The sequence below is a fragment of the Palaemon carinicauda genome, chromosome 8 (assembly GCF_036898095.1).
Source record: "Palaemon carinicauda isolate YSFRI2023 chromosome 8, ASM3689809v2, whole genome shotgun sequence".
NCBI classification, from domain to species: Eukaryota; Metazoa; Arthropoda; class Malacostraca; order Decapoda; family Palaemonidae; genus Palaemon; species Palaemon carinicauda.
In genome coordinates, this window is record NC_090732.1 from 47,323,503 (window position 1) to 47,347,183 (window position 23,681).

The window sequence follows — 23,681 nt, forward strand, 5'->3', positions numbered from 1 at the left end:
TTCTATCATTATACCCTTATTATTAGACATAGATTATCCTTCAAACCAACCGTTTGGAAATTGAATATTCTCTTTTTTATAGGAAATTATCTATCATAGATCAACTAATCTGAGGACAACTAATAAAGATCTGAAATAAGGTAGGAAAAATAAGATATGTAATAGGAAAGTGAATGGAAAGCTACCAAGCTGTGAAGTATTATTAGCAAAGACACCTTATGAATTAAAAAGAAAAAAAAAACTAAAGAAAGATATGACCAATGAAGGGCAGGTAAATAAAAGGAGACTAGGGTCAGCAATGTATAGATTAGAATAAAAAAGAGTGAAAGATGAAAACTGGAAAATCCTAGAAAATGGTGCAGATCTTTCGTTTTTCATATAACGGAAAACAATTTCCGTGTTCAAATAAACTAATTTAGAAGAAATATCCACCTGCATTAAACTCAGACGAGAATCTGATCTTTAAGAAAAAAAAGGCAGATGATGAATCTGAGTAAAGGGGAGTAGATAAGGATCGACGCATAAAATCCGAAGCTTAAAGGTGAACAGGCGTCATGTAACTCGTCCCAAGAACATTTAGTGCGTGAAGATTTTCGCTGCTTCTGAAGAAATTACTCTACGGATATTCATAAATATGATGACCATTATCAAACGCAGAATAAAAGGCCTCCAACCTGTACATAAAAAAATATTGTAGAATTATAGCATATGTATACATGTTGAGATTTTTTTTTTTTTTTTTATGCTGGTTTACTGACATATGAATCATTTCTTTCCATTGAGACATTATTGTCCATTTCGAAGGTACGTACACAATCACTGGAATGTAAGTATTCCCCTAGTCACTACAAAGGTTATACCAAAGGGATCAATTATTTTGTGTTATTAATGATATTGTGTCGTTTTAGGCAGAAGTAGAGAGAAAAAATTCCTTTTACGTTTCCATTATGACCAAGAAATATAAAGAAGTAATTTTTAAATAAATTCTGAATAAATGAAAAGGAGTGAGAAACAACGCATCCTGCATGCATTTATGACTTTTGATATCGTGGTATTAGGCTTTTCAAAAACTGGAAATGGTAACGTCTGCAAAACCTATATTCAAGTTAAGGGACAATCGACTTGGAAAACTGTGTTAAATGAAGTAGACTGAGGAAGTAATCAACTTCTACGACTCGTCACGGTTAAAATTTCACATACCATTTGTATAGGTTCAACCCACTATTTTATTTACAAGACGTTTCTCTACTGCAAGGGTGTAGAATGCACTACAATATATTAAAATTCATTGGACAAGAATTCATTGAAGTTATCAGACTGTTTCACCGCTTTTCATAAGGTACATTTCGTCCTTGTAAGTTTACATCTGTCTCCTTTCACTCATAATCCGACGACATAGATATAGGATTAAAACGAGAAACGTGTATTATTGATATTTTGAAGGTATCATTTTATAGGGAACTTCAGTTTGCTAAGCAAATTTGAAGTACATGCTAGAATCTTTAACGTAACAGCCTGTTCATATGTTTATTGATGGTTTTGTCAAAATCGCAGGGAAAAGTCTTATATTCCTTTGAGGATTCTGCCGGAACTCATTTCCAAATCAATAAACGTAAATTTGCATTAAATTAAAAAAAGAATTGAGGGAACGATGCCGTTCAAAATTTTCTATATTTCCTTTTTTCGGTACTTCTTATGGGAAAACGGCACTGAATTATTCTGATACTATTTGTTGAGTTTTATTGAGCATATTTCTTCCGTGAAATTTATAGAAACCTATTTTCATGGATATTGCATTTCTTGAATTCGTAAAAAAATATTTTAAACGATTTTCAAGGACCATTTTAGGCCTTAATTAGAATGAAAATTTAATATCAAAATCTCAAAATGTGTTTTACATCCATGATTTCATATTATTACAGTATATTTCTTAAAATAAAATCTTACAGTATTGCTAGCATAATCTAAATAATGAATTTGTATATATATATATATATATATATATATATATCTATATATATATATATATATATATATATATATATATATATATATATATATATATATATATATATACATCTTCAATAGAAAAAGATAGCTAAGTCAATCCAAATATTTTTTCCATGATTCACATGAGGAATTTCGCTCCGTCTCAGCTTTTTTTGATAAATATTTAATTATATTTCAAGATTTATTTGATACCAATATTATTTTGGACGTCCCTTGTGCGTTTTTTCTTCATAGTCCCTTTATTACATTAAATATGAAAAGGTCCCCTTGAGGATAGTTTAAAACCCGGAATGAAGAAGAATTAAGAGATTTTCTCCGAGTTCGCATTGTTTCCTTACGTTTCCTTCATAATGCGTTTGGGATTTCTGGATAATTAAGCAATACAAGAAAGTTAATTATTTTCTAATATTAGTAATATTTTATTAACAGGTGTTTCAGTTAGTCACGGCATGATAATTTAATATAAGTAAATAGTATATAATAAAGAGGAAAATGAAATAGGATGAATTTCCGTGGTTTGAATTATAAAGTATGAAATTTCAGTTAGTAGTTTGGCCTAAAAACTGATAGCTTCTGCAGAATACACCATCACCAGCTAGGGCTTTGTAGATATTAAATGTCATCATTCCCAAAAGATATTTGAACAACTTCAAAGGCCAGGGCCTACCATACCGTTATTCGATCTTTGAGGAAAATACCGTAACAAATTGCGTTAGTCATATGAAACACTTGCATGTTCTTGAATGTTCGTATTATCAAATAGATTAACATTTTCTTTTTTTCTTTTAAATTAGAGAAAATGTGGACACCGTAGAAAAAACAATAAAACAAATTTGCATTAATGGTTCGACCGAGAACAGTTTAATTTCGATTTTTCATACATACAATAATACGCAATTTAATTTTTTTTCTTTTTTTTTACCTTAGAGATGTGTCGAAGTAATAATATTTTTGAGATTTAAAATCGGAGGCCCATAAATGAAAGCATATTATGACATAGTGGAAAACTAAGCAAAATAATAGAAAAAAAAAAAAAATCTACCGAGACATATTTCGGTTCCCTCAAAGTCGAAAAGATCCAAATCGAATGCATCTATAGATAATTTTACCACAAATACTATACAGAATATATCTAAAAAAAAAAAAAAAAAAAAAATAGGAACGATGTAAGGGATTAACTTACCGATCAGATACTGGTAAACAATAAAAAGCGTTTGTTTTCAGTTGCTTTAATTTATCATCATGCCATTAGAGTTTTTAAATTCACTTCAACATAAATGCTTGGATCAACTATTCACTCATTCTGGCGGTCTTCACATTAATCAAAACTAAGAGGACTGATCTTTATGTGGTTGAACTTTTGGATGAATTTACACACTTATGTTGGCTGCAGTTAATGTGGTATTATGACGTTGGCAATATTTTTCCTTTAATTAATTAATGGAAAATTTCATCAACATGATAAACATAGTAGTAGAATTTTCATAGTAAAGACAAAGTTTGATTCAATGGCACTTATACATGTGCATATCCAGAGAGCCGGAGGCGTACAAGCTTTGGAAAATGAATAGTTATATATCCTCGGATTATTGATAAAAAATAAATATTAGAAAAGTTAATGGCCGGGCAGAAAAGGAACGCACGTTTTCGAGTGCTCGTATATTTTTCAACTTTAAGATTATTCCAGGGATTCATTCTTGATTTCTACGGTTCCAGTTGTGCATAGAAGTGATGGGATGTTAGTGTTGAACTTTCCCAAGTTTTACTTACTAAGACAAGTGTGGTAATTTAGGTAAATAGATACACGCATTGTAAACAAGTCTTGGCTCGTGAACAAGTAGTGTATACCGTGAGGCTACTTCCATCGGGGGCTCTCCTAGTGTAGTGACATACTACAAGCGGCAAACCATTGCTGTGCGTGGCCTCGGCGAAAAAAATCCCACTAGCATGTGTTATCCTATGGGACCTGACATACTAGGGAAACCGACGCCGCGCGCGGTCGTAGTTGCCGCTGTCTCTTTTTTTCTGCCGCACATGTTGGCGGGAAAAATAAGGCCGCGACCGCGGTTTTCAGAGTCAACACATTTAAAGCAATGGCTACTGGTCTTTTCTGGTATATATGTATTTCTACTAATGTAAGTATGTTGAAAATATCCATGTATTTCCTCTATTATTTCCTTATATTTTCATTGCTTCATTATTAATGCCAATTTCACCGATATGGGTAGAAGTGGCTTTAAACTAACAAGATAATAATATTATTATATAATTACGCAGTACTATCTATGGCAATATTTATCGCTAAAAGCAAAACTGTATTTAACTGTTTTTTAATATAATTCCCTCAGCTCGCTATCAACCCAAGTTGACAACTCTGCCTGTGATAGCTTTGATCTGCAGTAGCTTCGAAGCAGTCGTCAAGTGCTCTTCTTTTCTCGCTCACACTCCTGTTTTTCAGGAATTCCTAATAATATACAGATATCAATAGTGAACCTTTTTTGATGTGTCTGCGGGAATGATTATTTCTATGGTGGAGCAACAGCCTGCCATCTGAGACAAAGGTTGTGATCAATATAAAGATAGATCGGTTTGCCGTTATAGTATGTCAGGTTTTCAAACTTTCGCGGTTTGCCGCTTGTAGTATGTCACTACACTTAGCGTCATGGGAAGATATATCCTTCAAGCTAGTGTCTCCCCCTCCCACCTTTCCCCTGTTAAGCAGAGAACTGGCAGTTAACCCATAAATAAAACAGTTTAATTTAGATGGCTCATAATAAACAACATGCTCTCAGGAGAATTGACTCCATAGGCCTGCATTTTACAGTGACTTATGTCACCATGGAAATTTTTGGCATAAAACTAAGACTTAGGGATATAAAATGTTTTCAGAATATAAATCGGAATAAGATTGTGGTAAAAATACTCTCAGCAGATATCTTTGCAGATGTTTTGAAGAATTTCTAGAATAAGATTATAAAGATAAATGATACAAACTAGGTTACAGTTATAAATTTAAGTCCGTAATTTTCGTTTGAATCAATAAGGAATGCACCTTTCGAGATAGAAGATAAAGTGTTAATAGATATATTGAATAAGCATGGAAAAGTAAAGCACTTCCGGCATAAGAAATTGCAGTTGGACCTTTTGAAGGTTTACTCAATGGTATCCGTACGGGAAAGATGATGGTAATAGTAAACATCCAATCAGCAGTTTATATTGGTGGTTACATTTCAACTTTTCTATATAGTGGGCAGAGAAGAACCTTTTACAAATGTGGCAAAGAAAATCAACAAGTGAAGGATTGCAATATGAATACGACTGAGAAAAATTATAATTTTAGTGAAAGTGATTTTCCTCAAATGCAGAAAAAAAAATACATCACGTGTGAATAGTAATTGAAGGGAAGAAGAGCATGCAGGTGAAGCCAAACCAGGCAATGAAAGAGTGAGAAAGGAACCAGGTGTAAGAAACATTAATTCAGACTCAAGTGATCAAAGCACGTAAACATCCACTGAGACAAGGACTGATGATGGACAGATGGACAAAGTAGAAACGGACAAGGAAAGACAAGATGAGGAAGTCGCTGAAAGGCTTATGGTAACTCCTGTATCACCTGACGAAGGACTCATTATTTCGACAGTAGAAGCAGAAATCCACGCTGATGAGGAAATGAATTTTCAATGAGGTGAAGGACAAAATACAGGAGTCAATCGAAGAAGAGCAAAGTGAAATTCAGGGATATGTAGCAATAGAAAGAGAAATGTAGATTATGACGGAGAACATACAATAAACACAGTTTTAAACTTTGTTAACACGAGTGACGCCGGAATGTAGCAAGCTACCATTAGTGAAGAACAATGCAAATGCATTCTTCTGAGGCTAACATTGGATGATGATGTACTTTCTCATTGAACCTATAAGTAGCTCTGAAGATGACCAAAATCTGTTGCCTGTGAATTAAAGTTTTAAATCTAATAAATAATGAACAATTCCCTTTTTATATTCAGAGCTTTCACTTACCTAACTTCAACAACATTTAATGTTAATGGTCTATGTTTGGCTCATAAGTAAAGTAAATTGATTGATTTTATAAATTTGTATTATTTAGATATAGAATTTGTTGAAGAACATGTCAACGAAATTTCGCAACTTGAGCATGTTTAAGAGTATTGGGATATCATACTAAATCCTACTGTATTGCTGAAAGGAGGCATTGCTATCCCTTTCAACATAAAGTCAAGCGTAAATGTTCTGAATCAAGAGACAGATGTAAAGGGTCAAATAATTAGTGTAAAATGTACCTAGAAGAAACAGACTTTCGATTAAGAAATATATTGGCCTTTCTGGGACAAATAAGAAAAAGGAAAGGAAGGAACTGATCTTAAATGTTATATTGTATTGCCTGAAAAATAAGCTACGAAATTTGATCATAGGATGATATTGGAACAGTATAACACGTAAGATAGGTTTTTCTAATCCTGATAACTATATTATTTCAGAAGCTCTTAAAAAGTTGAAAAATTATTTGCAACTTTGAGAATAATGGTTTTATAAAAATCATTTGATAGAGTTTACGTATATAAGGCACTGATCGTATATATGTACGAGATCTGAGAAATAATTCAAGTCAATCGTAAAATATTCCATTAAGCTGTCTGATCATAATTCGAATTGGGTAAGATTATGATGGACAATAAAATTATTATTGGCAAGGGCTATTGGAAATCAAATAGAAATATTCTGAGAAACACAATAGTAACCTAATAAAAACATCGTTCAGTTTTGGGGGCATTTGAAAGGGAAAATAAGTAATGTACAATTTCATTCTATTCTAAACTGGTGGGACTATGAAAAGGATCAGCTCAGAGGCTTTTAAGTTTCAGTCTCAGAATCTATAAATCAGGAGAGATTATGCCTATTGAGTTTGCTGAAAAGTTAATCAAGGAGAAATTATTGGATCCATTGTGCTAACTGTAATAATTTTCACAAAATAGTGGGATTTAAAGACAGAATGAATCTGATTGAAGATGAAATATATGAAGGGATCAAGATAAGAGCTAAATTTGATGATGAAAGAATGAATGGTAAGAAAAAATGTGTAGATTTATTTGGGAAAGAAAAGAATGTAGAAACAAAAATATCATTAAAGTGTGTGGAAAAGTAGGTGTATATGTAACAGACAAAAAGTTTACACAAAGAAATGTATTCGAGTAATATGAAAATATGTTTAAAGAACAAGCTGTTTATTGTGAATTGAAATATAAATTTCTTGAAAATATGAACTCTGTCATAGATAACGATATGAATTTAATACTGAAGGGTAAAGTAACAGAGAAAGAGGTTTGGAAAGCTATATGTTTTATTCTAAATGTTTGTAGGTTGGCCAGGGCACAGACCACCCGTTGAGATACTACCGCTAAATAGTTAGGGGGTCTCACGACTGGCCAGACAGGATTACATTGGATCCTTCTCTCTAGTTACAGTTCATTTACTCTTTGCCTACACACACACACACACACACACACACACACACACACACACACACACTGAGTAGTCTGGCCTATTCTTTACATATTCTCCTCTGTCCTCGTACACCTGACAGAACTATGAATACCAAACAATTCTTCTCCACTAAAAGGGTTAACTACTGCACTGTAATTGTTCAGTGGTCACTTTCCCCTTGGTAAGGAGAGAAGAAACTCTTTAGATATGGTAAGCAGCTCTTCTAGGAGGACACTCCAAAATCAAACCATTGTTCTCTAGATTTGGTAGTGCCATACACTATGTACCATGGGCTTCCACTGTCTTGGTTTAAAGTTATCTTGCTTAAGGGGACACTAGAGGAGTGGTTCCCAACCTTTTTCCTGTCATTTCCCCCTGCACCCAGTGCAACCCTCCAGATTTCAGGGACATCATCCACCTGACATATAAATGGGTTCCTTGTCAGTCTCATTAAGTTGTCTTCAGTGTTGATACCAGGGAAATATCGCTTGAACTCGTCCCCAAATGATCAAGGTGAGTGAAGATTTCCTCTTTCAGTGGGTCCTTGATGTCTTTCTCAACAAGTATGTCACTCAAACGCTGAAAGAATGCTGTATTTCCTTTTTTCATTTGTTTTCCCCAAAGTTGTAGTTTAGCCATGAAAGCATTGATGCTGTCCGTGTGCACAATCACGTTGCTCCTTTGACCCTGTAATTTCTTATTTAGTTCATTCAGAGTTTCAAAAATATCAGCAAGATAAGCCATTTGTGCTACAAATACTTCCCTGTTGAAGGCAGACAGCAGATCCACTTTGTTGCTGTAACTCAAAACCAACTTTATTTCTTCCCGCATGTTCCCTTTTGAAAGCCATCGCACTTGTGTATGAAATAAAAGATCAGTGTGGTTTGCATCCATGTCCCGGCAGGGTTCGCGAAAGAGGCGAGTGTTCAAAGCTGATCCTTTCACATAGTTAACAATGTTTATGACGACAGCCATAGCATCATGAAGGTTCTTCGGAACTGTCTTTGAATCGAGAGTTTCTCTATGGATCATGCAGTGTGCTCCTTTTAAACTAGGCTGCTTCTACTTCACAAGAGCAATGAATCCTGATCGTGAACCAAGCATATTAGGGCCACCATCTGTGCAAACCCCTTCCAGTTTGTTCCAACTCAGTCCCGACTCTTCAAAGAAATCTGCAACTACTGCCACTACATCAACTGCCTTTCTTGTCATCTCTAGAGGGCGGCAAAAAAGAAACTTCTCCTCCAGTCCTTTGTCAGTTATGTAGCGGCTAAAAGCATGCAGTTGTGCAATGTTGGTGACATCCGTAGACTCATAGATTTGAAGAAAAAAAGAGGGTGATGACATTACCTTTGACACCACATTTTCCTTTATATTTTCAGACATTTCGGCAATTCTGTTCTTGATGGTGTTGTTGGACAAGGAGATTTGTTTCATTTTCTGTGATGACTCCTCTCCTAACACAAGCCTCACACTGTCAACGATACATGGTTTCATAAGGCTTTCACCAACCATGTGGGGTTTCTTTGCCTTGGCCCCCTGAAAGGCAATAACATATGAAGCCTTCACAATGCTGATGTTGGTTTGCTGATACGTCCCAGTTTCATCCATCTTCATCCTCTTCAAACTGGATAACTTTACCTCAAAGAAGCTACGATTCCTATCTTTCAACTGTGGATGAGCATTTGTCAGATGCTGCTTCAGTTGGAAAGGTTTCATGTTGCTGTTAGAGAAGGTTTTCAAACACACAACACACTGAGGAATGTGTGCACCTTCCTTTACAAGAGAAGTGAACCCGTAATCCTAATAATCATCTTGATACAGTCTTCGTTTCTCTGACGTCTGAAATCAGGCATAAAACAAAGCATATCAATTTGGGAGAAGAAAATTAAACATAGACACATCGTAATTCGGTATAGAAATAACAAAATTTTCCATTCATCCCCTCCCAAATATAAAATAAGTAAGTAAATAAATTACTTCTCATAAACATACAACCTTTGAAGATTAGTACTTTAATAAAACATCTCTTGAGTATTACCAATCTCAGCCAAATAATAATAATAATAATAATAATAATAATAATAATAATAATAATAATAATAACAGCATATCATATTATCCACTTAACAAACTCACTATAAAAATTATAATATTATTCTCATACCTTGTTCTTATACAGAAAACAAGTATAAGCCGGGTACGTGTGTCAGATGCTACCTGCTAACCGAGTTTAAACTCATTACACGTAAATTCGTAATGCACACTGTGAGCCTGTGAGTGTACTCCTGCACTCCCCCCCCCCTTCAGAACTCATGTTTGAACGTGAGCCGAACCTGGTAGATACGGTGCCACAGACATTCTCTCTCTCTCTCTCTCTCTCTCTCTCTCTCTCTCTCTCTCTCTCTCTCTCTCTCTCTCTCTCTCTCTCTCTCTCAAACATGATAAAATACAGCTGATATTTTCTTAGTTATTAGGTAGTGTAATTATATCCCCCCTGGTAGTTTTAAATTTCCCCACAGGGGGAAATTTCCCACAGGTTAGGAACCACTGCACTAGAGCACACTATTCCATTTTATTTCTCAACCTCTTGATTTGTTAAAATTTTTATAGTTTTTATAGGAGATATTCATTTTAATATTACGCTTCTTACAATAATTTATTTTTCTGTTTTCTTTCCTCACTTGGCTATTTTCCGTGTTGGAGCCCCTGGGCGTATAGCATCCTGCTTTTCCAACTAGGGTTGTAGCTTAGCAAGTATTGATAATAATATGAATGAATTACTAGCTGAATTTTTCAAAACTATGTGGAGTATAGTATCATGAAAAAGGAATATATGAAAATACTGAGATATTCATTTATTAAATTTAAAATGTGGAAAAGTCAAAGAATGGAGATGAGTGTAGTCTTAATAACTGGAGACGTATAACTATGTTGAATGTAGATGATAAAATTATAGCAAAGTTTTTAGAAAACAAATTAAAACCAATGTTTTCTACATTCGTATCAAAGAAACAGTTCTATGCTTTCTCTAGAAGGTCAGTTAATGACTGTAACACTTCTAAGAGACTTAATGTACTTCCCGAATAATGAAAATATGCAAGCTGCGCAAATAAGACTTGATCGGTACGAAGCATTCGGCAGGATTAATCCGAACACTGTATTCGGAACGTTATCCAAACTCAGATTTTCTTCGGATTTTGTGAATTTAATTAAAATGCTTTATAAGGATGACAAAAGCTGCATATCCACAAATGGCCAAATATCTGACAGTTTTCTTATGAGAAAGTCTGTTCGTTATGGTTGTTCATCATCATTGACTTTATTTGTTATGCCTCAAGAACTCTAGTCTACAATGCTGAAGTCTAGGTTGAGGATTTTTTTTTTCTCCAAATCTTCCAAATGGGTTAAAGACGATTTTCGGTTTGATCTGCTGATGACTGCAATATTATTGTGAATAAGTTAAAAGGTATTGAGGAAACTTACCAGGTAATTAATGAATAGGAAAAAGCAAGTGGAGTTAAAAAAAAAAAAAAAAAAAAAAAAAAAACCTACGTTGTGGTAATTTAATCATGGAAGGGTAAACTTGAATGTTCCAGAAACAGGAATAGAAATGAAACAAAACATTCTAAAGATCCTAGGTATAATCTATAACAATGATTATGGAGTGTCTGTAAAAAAGAAGCAGGAAAATATATTGAAAATGTTAAAGCCACTTTATAAAAGGAGACTAACTTTATTCCAAGAGAGTACAATAGTTACAGTAACTGTAGTACCAAAGACATGGTGTGTTTCCCAGGTGTATTAAGTTTCAGCTGATATTCGTAAATGTATGAAAAAGTGTACTTTCAAATATCTGTGGAATGGGAATTATCATCCCATTCAGTGTATTTTCCTTTTGGTAAGGGTAGAAGAGACTATTTAGCTATGGTAAGCAGCTCTTCTAGGAAAAGGACACTCCAAAATTAAACCATTGTTCTCTAGTCTTGGGGAGTGCCATAGCCTCTGTACCATGGTCTTCCACTGTCTTGGGTTAGAGTTCTCTTGCTTGAGGTTACACTCGGGCACACTGTTCTATATTACTATTTTTATTTTATTCTTTTTGTTTTTTTGTAATGATGTGTTGGGCAGGCTTAATAGAAGGGCCATGGATGCCTGGTGGTTTATCTTTTCCTTTTCTGATTCGTTTCCTTCTCAAAACCATCCTTACTGTCCTCCCTTCAGTTGAAGTGGCTATCCTGGAGGGTATTTAGCCTTGCTTGGTGTATCGGCTCCTCCATGTTGACCAGTTTTTCCGATTTTTTACTATAGTCTATGGGTTTCATCAATCACTTTATTTATAATTCTGTACATATTTGTTGTTATAATTCTTGTTAGTCTAGTTTCTAAGTATGATGTCTCTTTTTTATTTCTATTATTTCTTATGCTGTCTGGAGTCATTGAGCAAAATCCGGGACCAGTACGTCCTAGATTTCGTCAATGTCGTCTTTTGTATTGCAATATTCGTGGTCTTCATGCAAATATCCAAGACCCTACAGTTGCATCCAGACAGTATGATACTCTTTTGTGTTCAGAAACTTTGGTTTCTAATATGAGGCACTCCTCTGAGCTTCTAATAAGTGGTTTTAAGAAGCCAATAATGTTGAAACGTGATGCCATCCCTGGGGCCAGGGGAATGGCGGTGTATATTAGGGCCGAATACCCTGCTTCTCATAAGTCCTGCTATTAATGTAGATGTCATGAGATTCAGGTAATAAAAGTTTGTGGCAAGTATAACAACTTTTATTTGTGTTCCATTTACCGGAATCCAGAAAAGGATGAATTTATCTTCAGTTGTCTTCTTACCATTATGGCTAAGATACAAGAAGATGATAGAAAGGCTTCTTTTGTCTTTGTTAGTGATTTTAATGCTCACCATAGGGAGTGGTTGAGTTCTATCTCTCCTACCGATCGCCACGGCTTTAGAGCTTTAAACTTTACCTTTGAATCAGGCTGTGAGCAAATCATAAATGAAGCTACTCATAGGTCTGGTAATTGCTTTGACCTCGTATACACTGACTCCCCTGGCGTTATAACTAGTAAGGTTGGTTCTCCAGTTGGGACATCTGATTATGCCTTGATTTCATTAGTAGTGAAGACTGAGCAGTCTGTCCCTGATATATCATACTCTTGTAAAATTTATATGAAATCCCAAGCAGACTAGAATGGGATTTTGCATGATCTTTTGTGCTTGAATTGGTCACAATTATATAGTAGTGTAAATCCTGTTGTCCCTTTGAATGACAATCTAGTCAACATAATTGATAGGAGTATCCCTTCTCATGTACTAAGGTACCGAGTGAAGGACAAACCGTGGTTCAATGAGGATTGTATACGTGCTTATTTGGAGAAGCAGGAGGCCTATCATCTTTGGAAGGGTAATAGATCAGATTTGACCTGGAACAACTCTACTCAGCTTCGAGCTTTTGCTCAGAGAGTTTATGCCTCAACTGAAAAGGAGTACAATTTAACCATAAAAGAAACCCGTTCTGGTACAACTCAGGAACATAAATGGTGGTCTACCCTTAAATCTGCACTCTTTGGTGTAGATGCAATAATTCTCCTTTACTTAAATCAGATGGCTCAGTCACACACTGTCCAAAGGAAAAGGCAACCCTGTACTAACTAATTTAGCTTTTTGATCTCGAGATTTAAGCTCTGTTGATGGACCTTGATGCTTATGGGGATGTACAACCAAATGGTATTTTTCCTTGGTTTTTTATAAAGACAGCAGATTTCCTAGCTCTAAAGTTATCTGCTATTCTGCGCAAGATAGCAAGAAGAGGAGCTTTTAGCATTTGTTGGAGAATTGGTAATGTTACTCCTCTATGTAAATGTGTTTGTGGTAGCTCAAGTCCCACTGATTACCGCTCAATTTCCATAACTCCCATGTTATCTAAAGTTTTTGAACATCTTCTGGCAAAACGTCTTAATAGGTTTGCTGAAAGTAATCTTCTATTCCCTAGTTTGCAATTTGGTTTTCGTAAAGGCCTTGGGGAGCATGTGATGCCTTTCTTACAATCTCCAATGCTGTACAGAAATCCCTTGATAGTGGTCCAAAATTTCGTATGATTGGCCTGGATTTTAGTGCTGCCTTTCACCGTGTTAAGCATAAGGCCATTGTTTTCAAACTCAAACAGTTGGGAGTGGGTGGGTCGTTTCTCAGCATTATTATTGATTTTCTAAGTAATAGATCTCAAAGATTTGTTGTTGATGGGCACCATAGTGAGTATAGGAATGTGATATCCGGTGTTCCACAGGGTAGTGTTCTTGGAGCATTACTTTTCATACCATATACACATGACATGTGGTTTGGCCTAGAACACAAGCTTGTTGCATATGCAGATGATGCTACTCTCTTTGCATCAATTCCATCCCCTGAATGTAGATCTGGGGTTGGTGAATCCCTTAATAGAGATTTAGCTAAAATTAGTGCATGGTGCAAATTATGGGGTATGAAGTTGAATTCTAATAAAACTCAAAGTATGATTGTAAGTAGGTCAAGGACGGTGGCTCCTCAACATCTGGATCTCAGTATTGATAATGTTTCTTTAAATATGTATGACTTTTAAAATTTTAGGTGTGATTCTCGGCAGCAAATTTACTTTTGAGAAACACATTAGGTGTGTGTCTTCTTCAATTACACAAAAAGTTGGCTTATTGAGAAAGTCTTACAAGATTTTCGGTGATCAATCTATTCTGAAGAAGTGTTTTAATTCTTTCATTCTACCTTGTTTTGAGTATTGTTCTTCTGTCTGGTGTTCAGCTGCTAATTCTCATCTTAATTTGTTAGACAGAAACTTACGGTATATTAAATTTCTTATTCCTAATCTAGATATAATTCTTTGGCACCGTCGTTCAATTAGTTCATTATGCATGTTGCATAAGATTTTTCATAACTCTGACCATCCTTTACATTCAGACCTCCCTGGACAATTCTATCCTGTTCGTAATACTAAGCAGGCAGTTAATTCTAATAGCCAGGCCTTCTCCATCATGAGGCCCAATACTACACAGTATTCTAGAAGTTTTATTCCATCTGTTACCAAGTTGTGGAATGATCTTCCTAATCGGGTAGTTGAATCAGTAGAACTTCAAAAGTTCAAAGTTGGAGCAAATGTTTTTATATTGACCAGGGTGCCATGAGTCTTTTTATAGTTTGTATATGACATATCTGTTTTGGACGTTGTTAATAATTTATATGGGACATATCTGTTTTGACGTTGTTACTGTTTTTAGAATGATTTATTGTTAATTTACTCTCATCATTTATCTATTTTCTCATTTCATTTCCTCACTGGGCTATTTTTCCCTATTGGAGCCCTTGGGCTTATAGCATCTTGCTTTTTCAACTAGGATTATAGCTTGGCTAGTAATAATAATAATAATAATAATAATAATAATAATAATAATAATAATAATAAGGAAAACTACGTAACTCCTAAAGAGTCAATGCAGATGTGGCGCTGTAAATCTAACTGCAAAAGCAAATTGTATGCTTCTTGAAGCTTTTACAAAAGTATTATTAATAGATCAATGGGATGTGAGATAACTGCATGTTATTATAAACTGAGACTTTCTTACTTTGCTGATTTCAATAGATTTAATGATTCTACCATTTTTAGCAATCCATACTATTTCATTCTGTAATAGAGATAAAGACTTATCGTTTGCTCAAATCGAAACACATTTACGGTTACATGTAAGAGATGAATCTATTCTAGAAAATTTTGAAGATGACTATTTGTTGCTTAACTAGAAATATTTATGGGAAAATATCAATAATAAGTTAATTGATCAAATAAGCAGAAAAATATTGTTTAAATAATATCACGATGTCCTAGCTACAAATGATAGGTTGTCTATGATGAACATAAGTAAGATTTATTTTTGCAATTATGTACGTTTAAGTCGAGGAGAATACTTGTGAACTAGATGAAAAAAAAGGTACTGAGCCAGGACTGTTAGATATATACTCTATTGGGTATTAGGGCCAATTAATGATGTTGATAAGTGAATATATAACTGGAATCTGGTATCTTGATTAAAAAAATGCCCTTAGCAGACAAGTTGAATATGATTTTATTTATAAAAAAGTAGAATATTCAATAGACATTTATAGTGTTAAAATCACTGTAAATGTAATTAAATTTATACTTCAAAATATATTCACCTCTAGAAATAGGAGTAATATTTGTTCAATTCATGAATTCCTTGCTGATTGTTAAAACGTAGGATGCACATAGTGTAATAATCTTCATTTTATAGCCTTATCAGCTAGCTGTGGAATCTATTATTTCTTATTAGTACTTCCTTACCTGACTGAATAATGTATGTACAGTAGATGTAAATGAGGCTTTATCAACCACATTGTGATAACAACCATAAAAAGTCTATTGTTCATGCCATTCTATATATATGAATTTGTAAAAAGTAAGCTCTTTAAAACTAAATTTTCTTTATAAAAGTTAAAAATCAAGAATTATTATTCATAGCATTCATGATTGAAATTAAAATGACTATAATATAAAAGGAAAAGGAAATCCTTTAGTTACAACTTAGGAATGCACATGGTAGACTACCATTAAATTTGCTCTTTTTTGTTTAGACATAGCAATTACTCGTTTGGCTTTACTATTCACTATTCAAAAGGAAATGATAACCATTTTGAGATTAAACACAAGAATCTCAATATGCTTCCAAACTTTTTTTTTTCTTTTTTTTCTTATTCGTCAAGTAAAGATGAATATAATCTCATCAATCTAAAACCAAGGTTTACGGGAGGGGTCAAGCCGGGATATCTCCTCATACAATTTGTCATATTTCAGCCTACGCTCGTCACTGATTCGTCAAATTTGAAGGTTGTGTCATCAGGTATGAAATGTGTGAACATCACATATTATAAAGTACATTAAGTCAGAGAGATACTATTTACAAGCAGGATATCGGCACAAATTTTCATTGCGCTCTCTCTCTCTCTCTCTCTCTCTCTCTCTCTCTCTCTCTCTCTCTCTCTCTCTCTCTCTCTCTCTCTCTCTCTCTCTCTCTCTCTCTCTTTCTGTAGTCTAGATATTCAATTAATTACCTTTGAACCATGAGATTAAGTATATAATATATAGCCTTACAGATTAATATCTCTGGAACTGTAACTTTACCTACAATTTCGTTTCACTGCCGTTTATTTAGCATCAAAGTTGCCAGTTTTTTCTATTACAGTTTATTTAGGTCATTCATGGAGAATTGGTGATGTTACTCTTTAGATAATCATGGTTTGGGTAGCTAAAATTACGGCTAGTTATCAGTTAGAGTCTTTCAGTGACTGGTTTCAGTGTAACAATATGGCGTCATGCTTAACACCGTTTAGGAATAACGACTCCTTTAGACTGCAGTTGTCTGTATACCCTACTATGGATGTTGTTAGTAGAATGTTATTTTCAAACCTGAAATTGTTTCATAATTCGATTATAGTAGTTAATTTTATAAATAAGAACAGAGTAATTGTTAAAGTAGTACCAAAAGTGTTTAATGATCTCATGGAAAGTTTCGAAGGCAAAGAGGTATATTCAGACCAGTTGGGAAATATAAAGATTTGGAATCTTAGCACGTCCATTACGTGTTTTGATAAAGAATGTTTCTTTCGGATTCCCAGATGAAAAGCTGACAGAGGTTTTATAGAAATATAGAAAAGTGGAAGGAATCAGGCTAAACAGATATGCCGACGGACCACTCAAAGGACTATTGACGGGAGTCAGGACAGCCAGCTTGAGAATAAAAGAGATTGTTACTCCATCAATTACGGTTTTCGGATTTGCCTTAACTATCTTGTATAATGGACAGCACGGACATGCTTTCGTTGTAGGGAAATAGGTCACATAGCTAAAGTATGCAAATACGAACATGGAAGTTATATGTTTAAAGGAGAGTTCCCTCACCTACCTACGGAAGGAAAGGATGAAACCAACGATAAAGCAAATGAGTTGCACAAAGGCAATGTAGAAAATGCAACAGTCGAGGAAAGTGGAGATAAACAAAGTTATCAAACTACAGATATAATGACCGAGGGAATGGACAGGGATGAAGAACCTAACTCGATAGAAGAACAGGTATTAAATTGCACAAAAGAAGAAATATTTAAGGATAATTGGCAATATGAATATGAGAAAGAAAAGTATGAAGAGGACTCGATAAAACTTGGGAAAGGCACAACAAAAAGTAATGCTGGAAGTGAGCTAGGGTAGGAAACGAAGGGAGAACTTATCTCAGTAAAACCTTGGGACTGGATAAAAGGAGAAAATATCGATGAAAAACTGGAGAAACGGGATATCGATGGTGGGCCAAATGATGAGGACGAAAGGACTCTATTTGAGGGCAGTCTTGATTGCGAGAAAGATGCTTATGATGAAGGAAGGCCAGCAATTAGGGTTTCCCATCCAATATGTGTCAGTTAATTGCGTACGTCAAGAACAAAGGTTGAGATTCATAAGGAGGTTAAGCGAAACAAGTTATTAACCGAAAACCAAGCAGGAAATATAGTAATAGGAAAAGAAGAGGGAACAATGGATTGTAAGGGAACATATTCTGAGATGCAGTGCCCCAAGCAGAACTTTACAATACTGATATAAAAATAGAAACATGGTTTACAAAAACAGACTGTAGCAATACACTTGAGGGTATCGTCCGCCGGTAATTTTCATGGATATACTTTGTGATACCAAAAATCATGATTTTTCTGCAGTGAACTGCACCACAACTAAGGAGTCACGTGAGAAAGTATCGTACTAATTATTCAACAAATAACTGAGTTATTGATTTTTTTTTTTTAGATGTATATGGCACTCCACGAGCCATTATAGTAACGTGACGCCATGTTCTTGAACTCCCAGAAACTTATAGAATAGGGAGAGATATTTTACTATAAGCCTTACGCATAGTAGTTCTGTTCACTAATTGCCAGACACACAGAGTTCAACACTTACTCGTTGTCTCAGTATTTACTAAAAACCACAGTGAAACAATTGTAGTGCCTTGCGCTCTGGGTGTGGTCACGAATTTTCTTCTTGATTATATTACAAGTGAACTATAGTGGTATTTATCATGCCTAAAATTAACAGAAGAGCCATATCTAAGAATAGAGAAAAGAAAGCCCTTGTAAAAAAGTTTAGAGGGGAAAATAAGCATAGTAATATTCGAGATACAGTCCCTGAATGCAGAGTCGACACGTGTTGGAGCAATAAACAGAGGGAGTACCCACACATACAGCGGCTAATAAACAATCATCATAGGCAGTGTATGATGATGATACTGTGATGGAGGAGGATAGAGATTTAACAGCTACAACTTTATCCTCGACTATTGAACCTGTTCAAATTCAAATTCAAAGTATTTATTGACATAAGAATTATATCAAATGGGGTGCATTAGCATGCTAATAAACCCGCCAACGAATATAGTGAAAATATACATACATAATATCATTAAACAGTATTATACAAACAAATCAAGCAATGCCTACGTTATTTGTTCCAGTAAAAGTTGAGAAACATTTTGACAATTTTGGTACGAACATCTTTTTTTAAAAAATAGCATAGCTGATTTCTTACATTATTAAAATTGTCATTTATGAATTCTTATAAGTTTCTACATTCCAATATATAATGATGTAGTGTATGCTTACGTGATTCACCACATAAACCTACAGGAAGCACTTTCACCATCAATATACTGCCAACAATATCTGTAACCCAACCGTATTCTCATTACTAATGTATGTATTTTAGATAAAGCCTTACCATATGTGACATTTGTATTTTCTGATACAAGCAAATAGTGCATCATACTTTCACTTGCATTATTTATGGTTCTTGGAATCTCCTCCTTCTCCCATACACATCTCTTAAGCCTCATTCCTTTCTTAACTCTATTTAGACTCACAGTACTCTCTATGTCAACATACTCTTTGTTGGTGGCGTCCTTAGCAAGTTTATCAGCAACCTCATTTAAATCAATACCCACATGTGAAGGTACCCAGAAGAAAATGGAAAAAAAAATCCATGTTTTTCTATAGCACAAACCAGTTCTTTACATCCATTGGCTATGTCAATATCTACAGGACATTTACTATTGAGGGCAGGCGAAGCACTTTCACAATCAACAAACGCAAATACATCCTTCCTCTTATTTTTCACTAATTTCAGCCCTTCATGAATGGCGTGTAATTCAGCAGCAGTTGTAGAATTTCTGTCCTCAATTCTAGATATAATCTAATCAACAGATACATTTTTCCTCATAATATTCCGGTACAATAACTCCACATCCAACCCTTACACCATTAACAGAACCATCGCAGTACATGTGAATGGTATTACATTTTGGTAATTCGCTAATTTTGGATAAGAATGTCTGCTTTAACTCATATGTATTACACTCCTTTTTCTTATAGTTCAAAATACAAATATCAACTTTCAGTCTACAACATACCCACGGCTTAGAAGGTACTGATTTCTTCAATTTAACACAATACTTTACAACATCATATTTCATCATTCCATTGTACAATTTCTTAAGATAACCACTACACTTAACAGAAGCTCCTTCATTACCAGAGAACTTAACAACAGCCATTTTTAAGGTGTTCTCTCCTCCCCTAATCATACAAACAGCAGCTATAGCAGTTATCTCATTTATTCGATCTGCAATGCTAGGTAGATTTAACTCTAATCTCATAAGTTCTATTCTTGTGCTCATGGAGCAACTCAAAATTATTCTCAATGCCCAGTTTTGAGAAAACTTCCAATGATCTCAGGTCCCTTTCCGGGTAATTTATCAGTACAGGCGCTGCATAGTCAATAACTAAGCACACTGTGCTGATGTACACCATCCTCAAGGCAGGTATTCCTGCACCACTGCCTCGATATGCTAAAACTTGCAAGGGCCTTAATCTTGCTACACGCATTTTTCTAAGTGAACAATTTCATCTTTGGTTTTATCAAAACTTATGTACATCTCAAGATACTTATAACAGTTTACCTTTTCCAACATCTTTCCATTAATTACAAAAATACTTGTATTAATCATACGTGACTGTATTTTGTTTTTATCTTCATTAATCACCAAACCCACATGCATGCATAAATTTTCCAACTCTTCCAAAGTAGATTGCAATACTGTTTCATTGACACATTGTATTAGAATATCTTTAGCATGAATAATAACCTCTGTACCTCTTGGAAAACTATGTCTCACTATTCTATCCATTAAGACATTAGATAAGGTAGGACTAAGTATACCACCCTAAGGCGTGCCCAATTCCATCAACATTTCTTCCGACTCATATCCTTGATACCATGCCTTGGCTCTCCTTTCAGTTAGATAACTCTCGATCCACCTCAATAATGCACCCCTAACGCCTTTGTTAACAAGTTCTTCTAAAATCACATCAATATTGGCTCTGTCAAATGCCTCTTTTAAATCCAAAAATGTCCTACACTTTATATTAGGATTACTCAAGGCCTTGATAACACAGTCAGAGGTACTTCCTCCTTTTATGAAGCCAAACATATTTGAAGACAATTGGTCTCCAATCTCAAAGAGTAACCGATTTAGTACAAGTCTTTCCATTAGTTTGCATAAGCAGGATGTTAGAGAAATAGGCCTATACTGTCCATTCCCTTTAGGAATAGGTAAAATAATGTCATGGCAATTTTCCATTTAATATGTAATCTGCCATTTTCATAAGAAAGATTAATCATATCTAACAGAGGGCTATCCTCCATCAAGATTAAACAGTTTATCACGTCATATGTGACTCCATCTTCACCAGGTGCAGTAGATTTACCTTTTTGGATGCTTAACAATAACTCATCTTTTGTAAATGGTAAAGAAGTCTTATCATTCACAGCTGCTTGCAATGCCACAAGTCGTCTTCTCTTATATCGCCTATTCCGCAGAGAAGCCTGGACGTTGTTTGGAAGACCATTGACACTATCAGCAGCCGCCTGTTCCCTCATTAGTTCATTTGCTTTACCCTACGGGTCAGAGTGAGCAACAACTCTTCTTTCTCCCCTCACCTTATTAACTTCGTTTCATACACCCCACGGGTTTTTGTAAAGGGAATACCTTCCATAAAATTGTCCCAGTATCTCTTTGTTACCTTTTTTCTTACCTCTGATGTCCCATCTGCTATTTCTATCATTGTTTCTCTGCTACTCCTATCATTTGGATTTTTACTCCAATTACTCTGAGCTTTTCTTAACAGTTTATTCCAACCAAGCACTACCTTATCATTTGTATATGTAGATTTTTTCACAGTATTTGTACAATTCTGCATAGGCACATCTAAAATACCGCCAACCACACTAAGCAAGTCGTCATAGAATTTGTTTTCATCATTATCATGACCATTTGCATTTTATAATCCTTCTACCACTTGCCAACCTCCTCTAAAAATTCTGCTTTTTTATCTGGTTTCAAACAATACCTTTTCCATTTTTTACTACTAAGCTGTTTTTCTACACATAAAGAAGTTTTAATTGCAAAGTGATCACTTACATTTCACCAACGACTGAAGCATCAGCCGTGCACTCGGGCATATTAAAAAGTAAGACATAATCGATTCTGCCACCTCTTATGTGTGTGGGTTCTCATTTCCCTAGGACACATACATTGTCTAAGGTGTTCAGGATGGTATTTAACATAAAACCATTCCTATTTTGACTACCTCGGCTTCCCAAATTATGATATCGAGCATTCAAATCTCCCATCAATAAACAACACACATCGAAAATACACATAGGTAGATTCTCAAGATCTAATTTGTCTGTATGTACATACATGTTAATTACATAAAGCACACTATCCCTCAAATGCAACTTAGCACACAAACACTCGGTACCATTAATTATTGTATCAGTAGAAGCAACAGAAGGAATACCATTTTTAACAAATGTATTCAGAACTCTAGTATTATTTACATTATCAGCTTGCAATTCAAAACTCTGATATCCTGTCAGTTGGAAACCAATACAATTGACACCAGTCTCTTGTAAAGTTATCACATCAAGGTCATGAGAAAGTACATAAGCATGGATATCAGTTGACCTTTATTGTAGGCTATTTACATTCCATGATAAAGAGTCAAGACTAAACATATCCATTTTCCTTAATTTCTTCTCTAAACTTTCTAGCAAGTAAGACTACATTAATTTTCATATCATCAATAGGCCGTTGCATGTATTTCAGTATTATTATTAATGGTCGTGTTACAATTTTCTCTCCTTCCCTTTGGCAAGGCATTACTTTGTTCACTTTAATTCGAATCCATATTAGACATTTTAGGTTTACAAATTACCCTACCGGAATTATTAACCTTCATCATTCCACTTGAAAGAAGAAACATTCTGTGCATCAGCATTCCCATCTACTGTAGAACCAGCCAAACTTTTAACATTGCAAACTTGGGTGAGTTGACCCTGCAAACTCGTGATTACCTTTTTAAGCATTGATAACACCTTCATTAATATTACAATCCCTGTGAAAATCATCCCTCGTGTGTTTCATCATAACTGCACTCTGACGGCACCTTTCTTCTTTCCGGCGCTCCCATATATTAACAACAGGGGTAGCAGTTTCATTCACTTGCCCATTTACTGAAGAATAATGCATCGAGTTCACCGTTTTATTGTTTTCCATAACTGGCCTCTTTTTAAACTTCCACGAATTTGCATTATGTTCACCTCCACAGTTACAGCATTTGGAACAATTTTAACATTATCCTTTATCTTTTCCAGGCATTCCTTTGAATTATGGTTCTTGCTGCAATATCTACATTTATCACTATTTTGGCCTTTGTATTCCATATGACCCCATTTACTACACTTGAAAAATAACAAAGGACCTTCATTATAGATAGGCACTCTCCTATACCCAATGCAGGGCATAAATATTTTTTTCTGAAATTTCGCCCATTATTAATGCTATTACCTGCGGCTTAGCGATAGTTTGACCCTTCTGTTTAGTTTCACGTCACTTTTCCCAAACAACTCTCCTATCAGCAAGCAAATCTTCTGGGTCCAAACAGACTGGAAATTAGAACACAATAATTTTCGTATGTTTAACATTATCCTTTGGTTTAT

At 34.9% G+C, this 23,681-nt stretch overlaps 2 protein-coding genes across 2 annotated transcripts; both read right to left on the reverse strand.

The window, feature by feature from the left end:
• Positions 1 to 7,962: 7,962 nt before the first annotated feature.
• LOC137645206 (protein FAM200B-like) lies at positions 7,963 to 8,544 on the reverse strand. The gene has a single exon (XM_068378028.1). The coding sequence runs from the start codon at positions 8,542 to 8,544 to the stop codon at positions 7,963 to 7,965; it is 582 nt and encodes a 193-aa protein (XP_068234129.1).
• Positions 8,545 to 8,574: 30 nt separating this feature from the next.
• On the reverse strand, positions 8,575 to 9,231 carry LOC137645207 (protein FAM200C-like). Its single transcript, XM_068378029.1, has one exon. The coding sequence runs from the start codon at positions 9,229 to 9,231 to the stop codon at positions 8,575 to 8,577; it is 657 nt and encodes a 218-aa protein (XP_068234130.1).
• Positions 9,232 to 23,681: the final 14,450 nt, after the last annotated feature.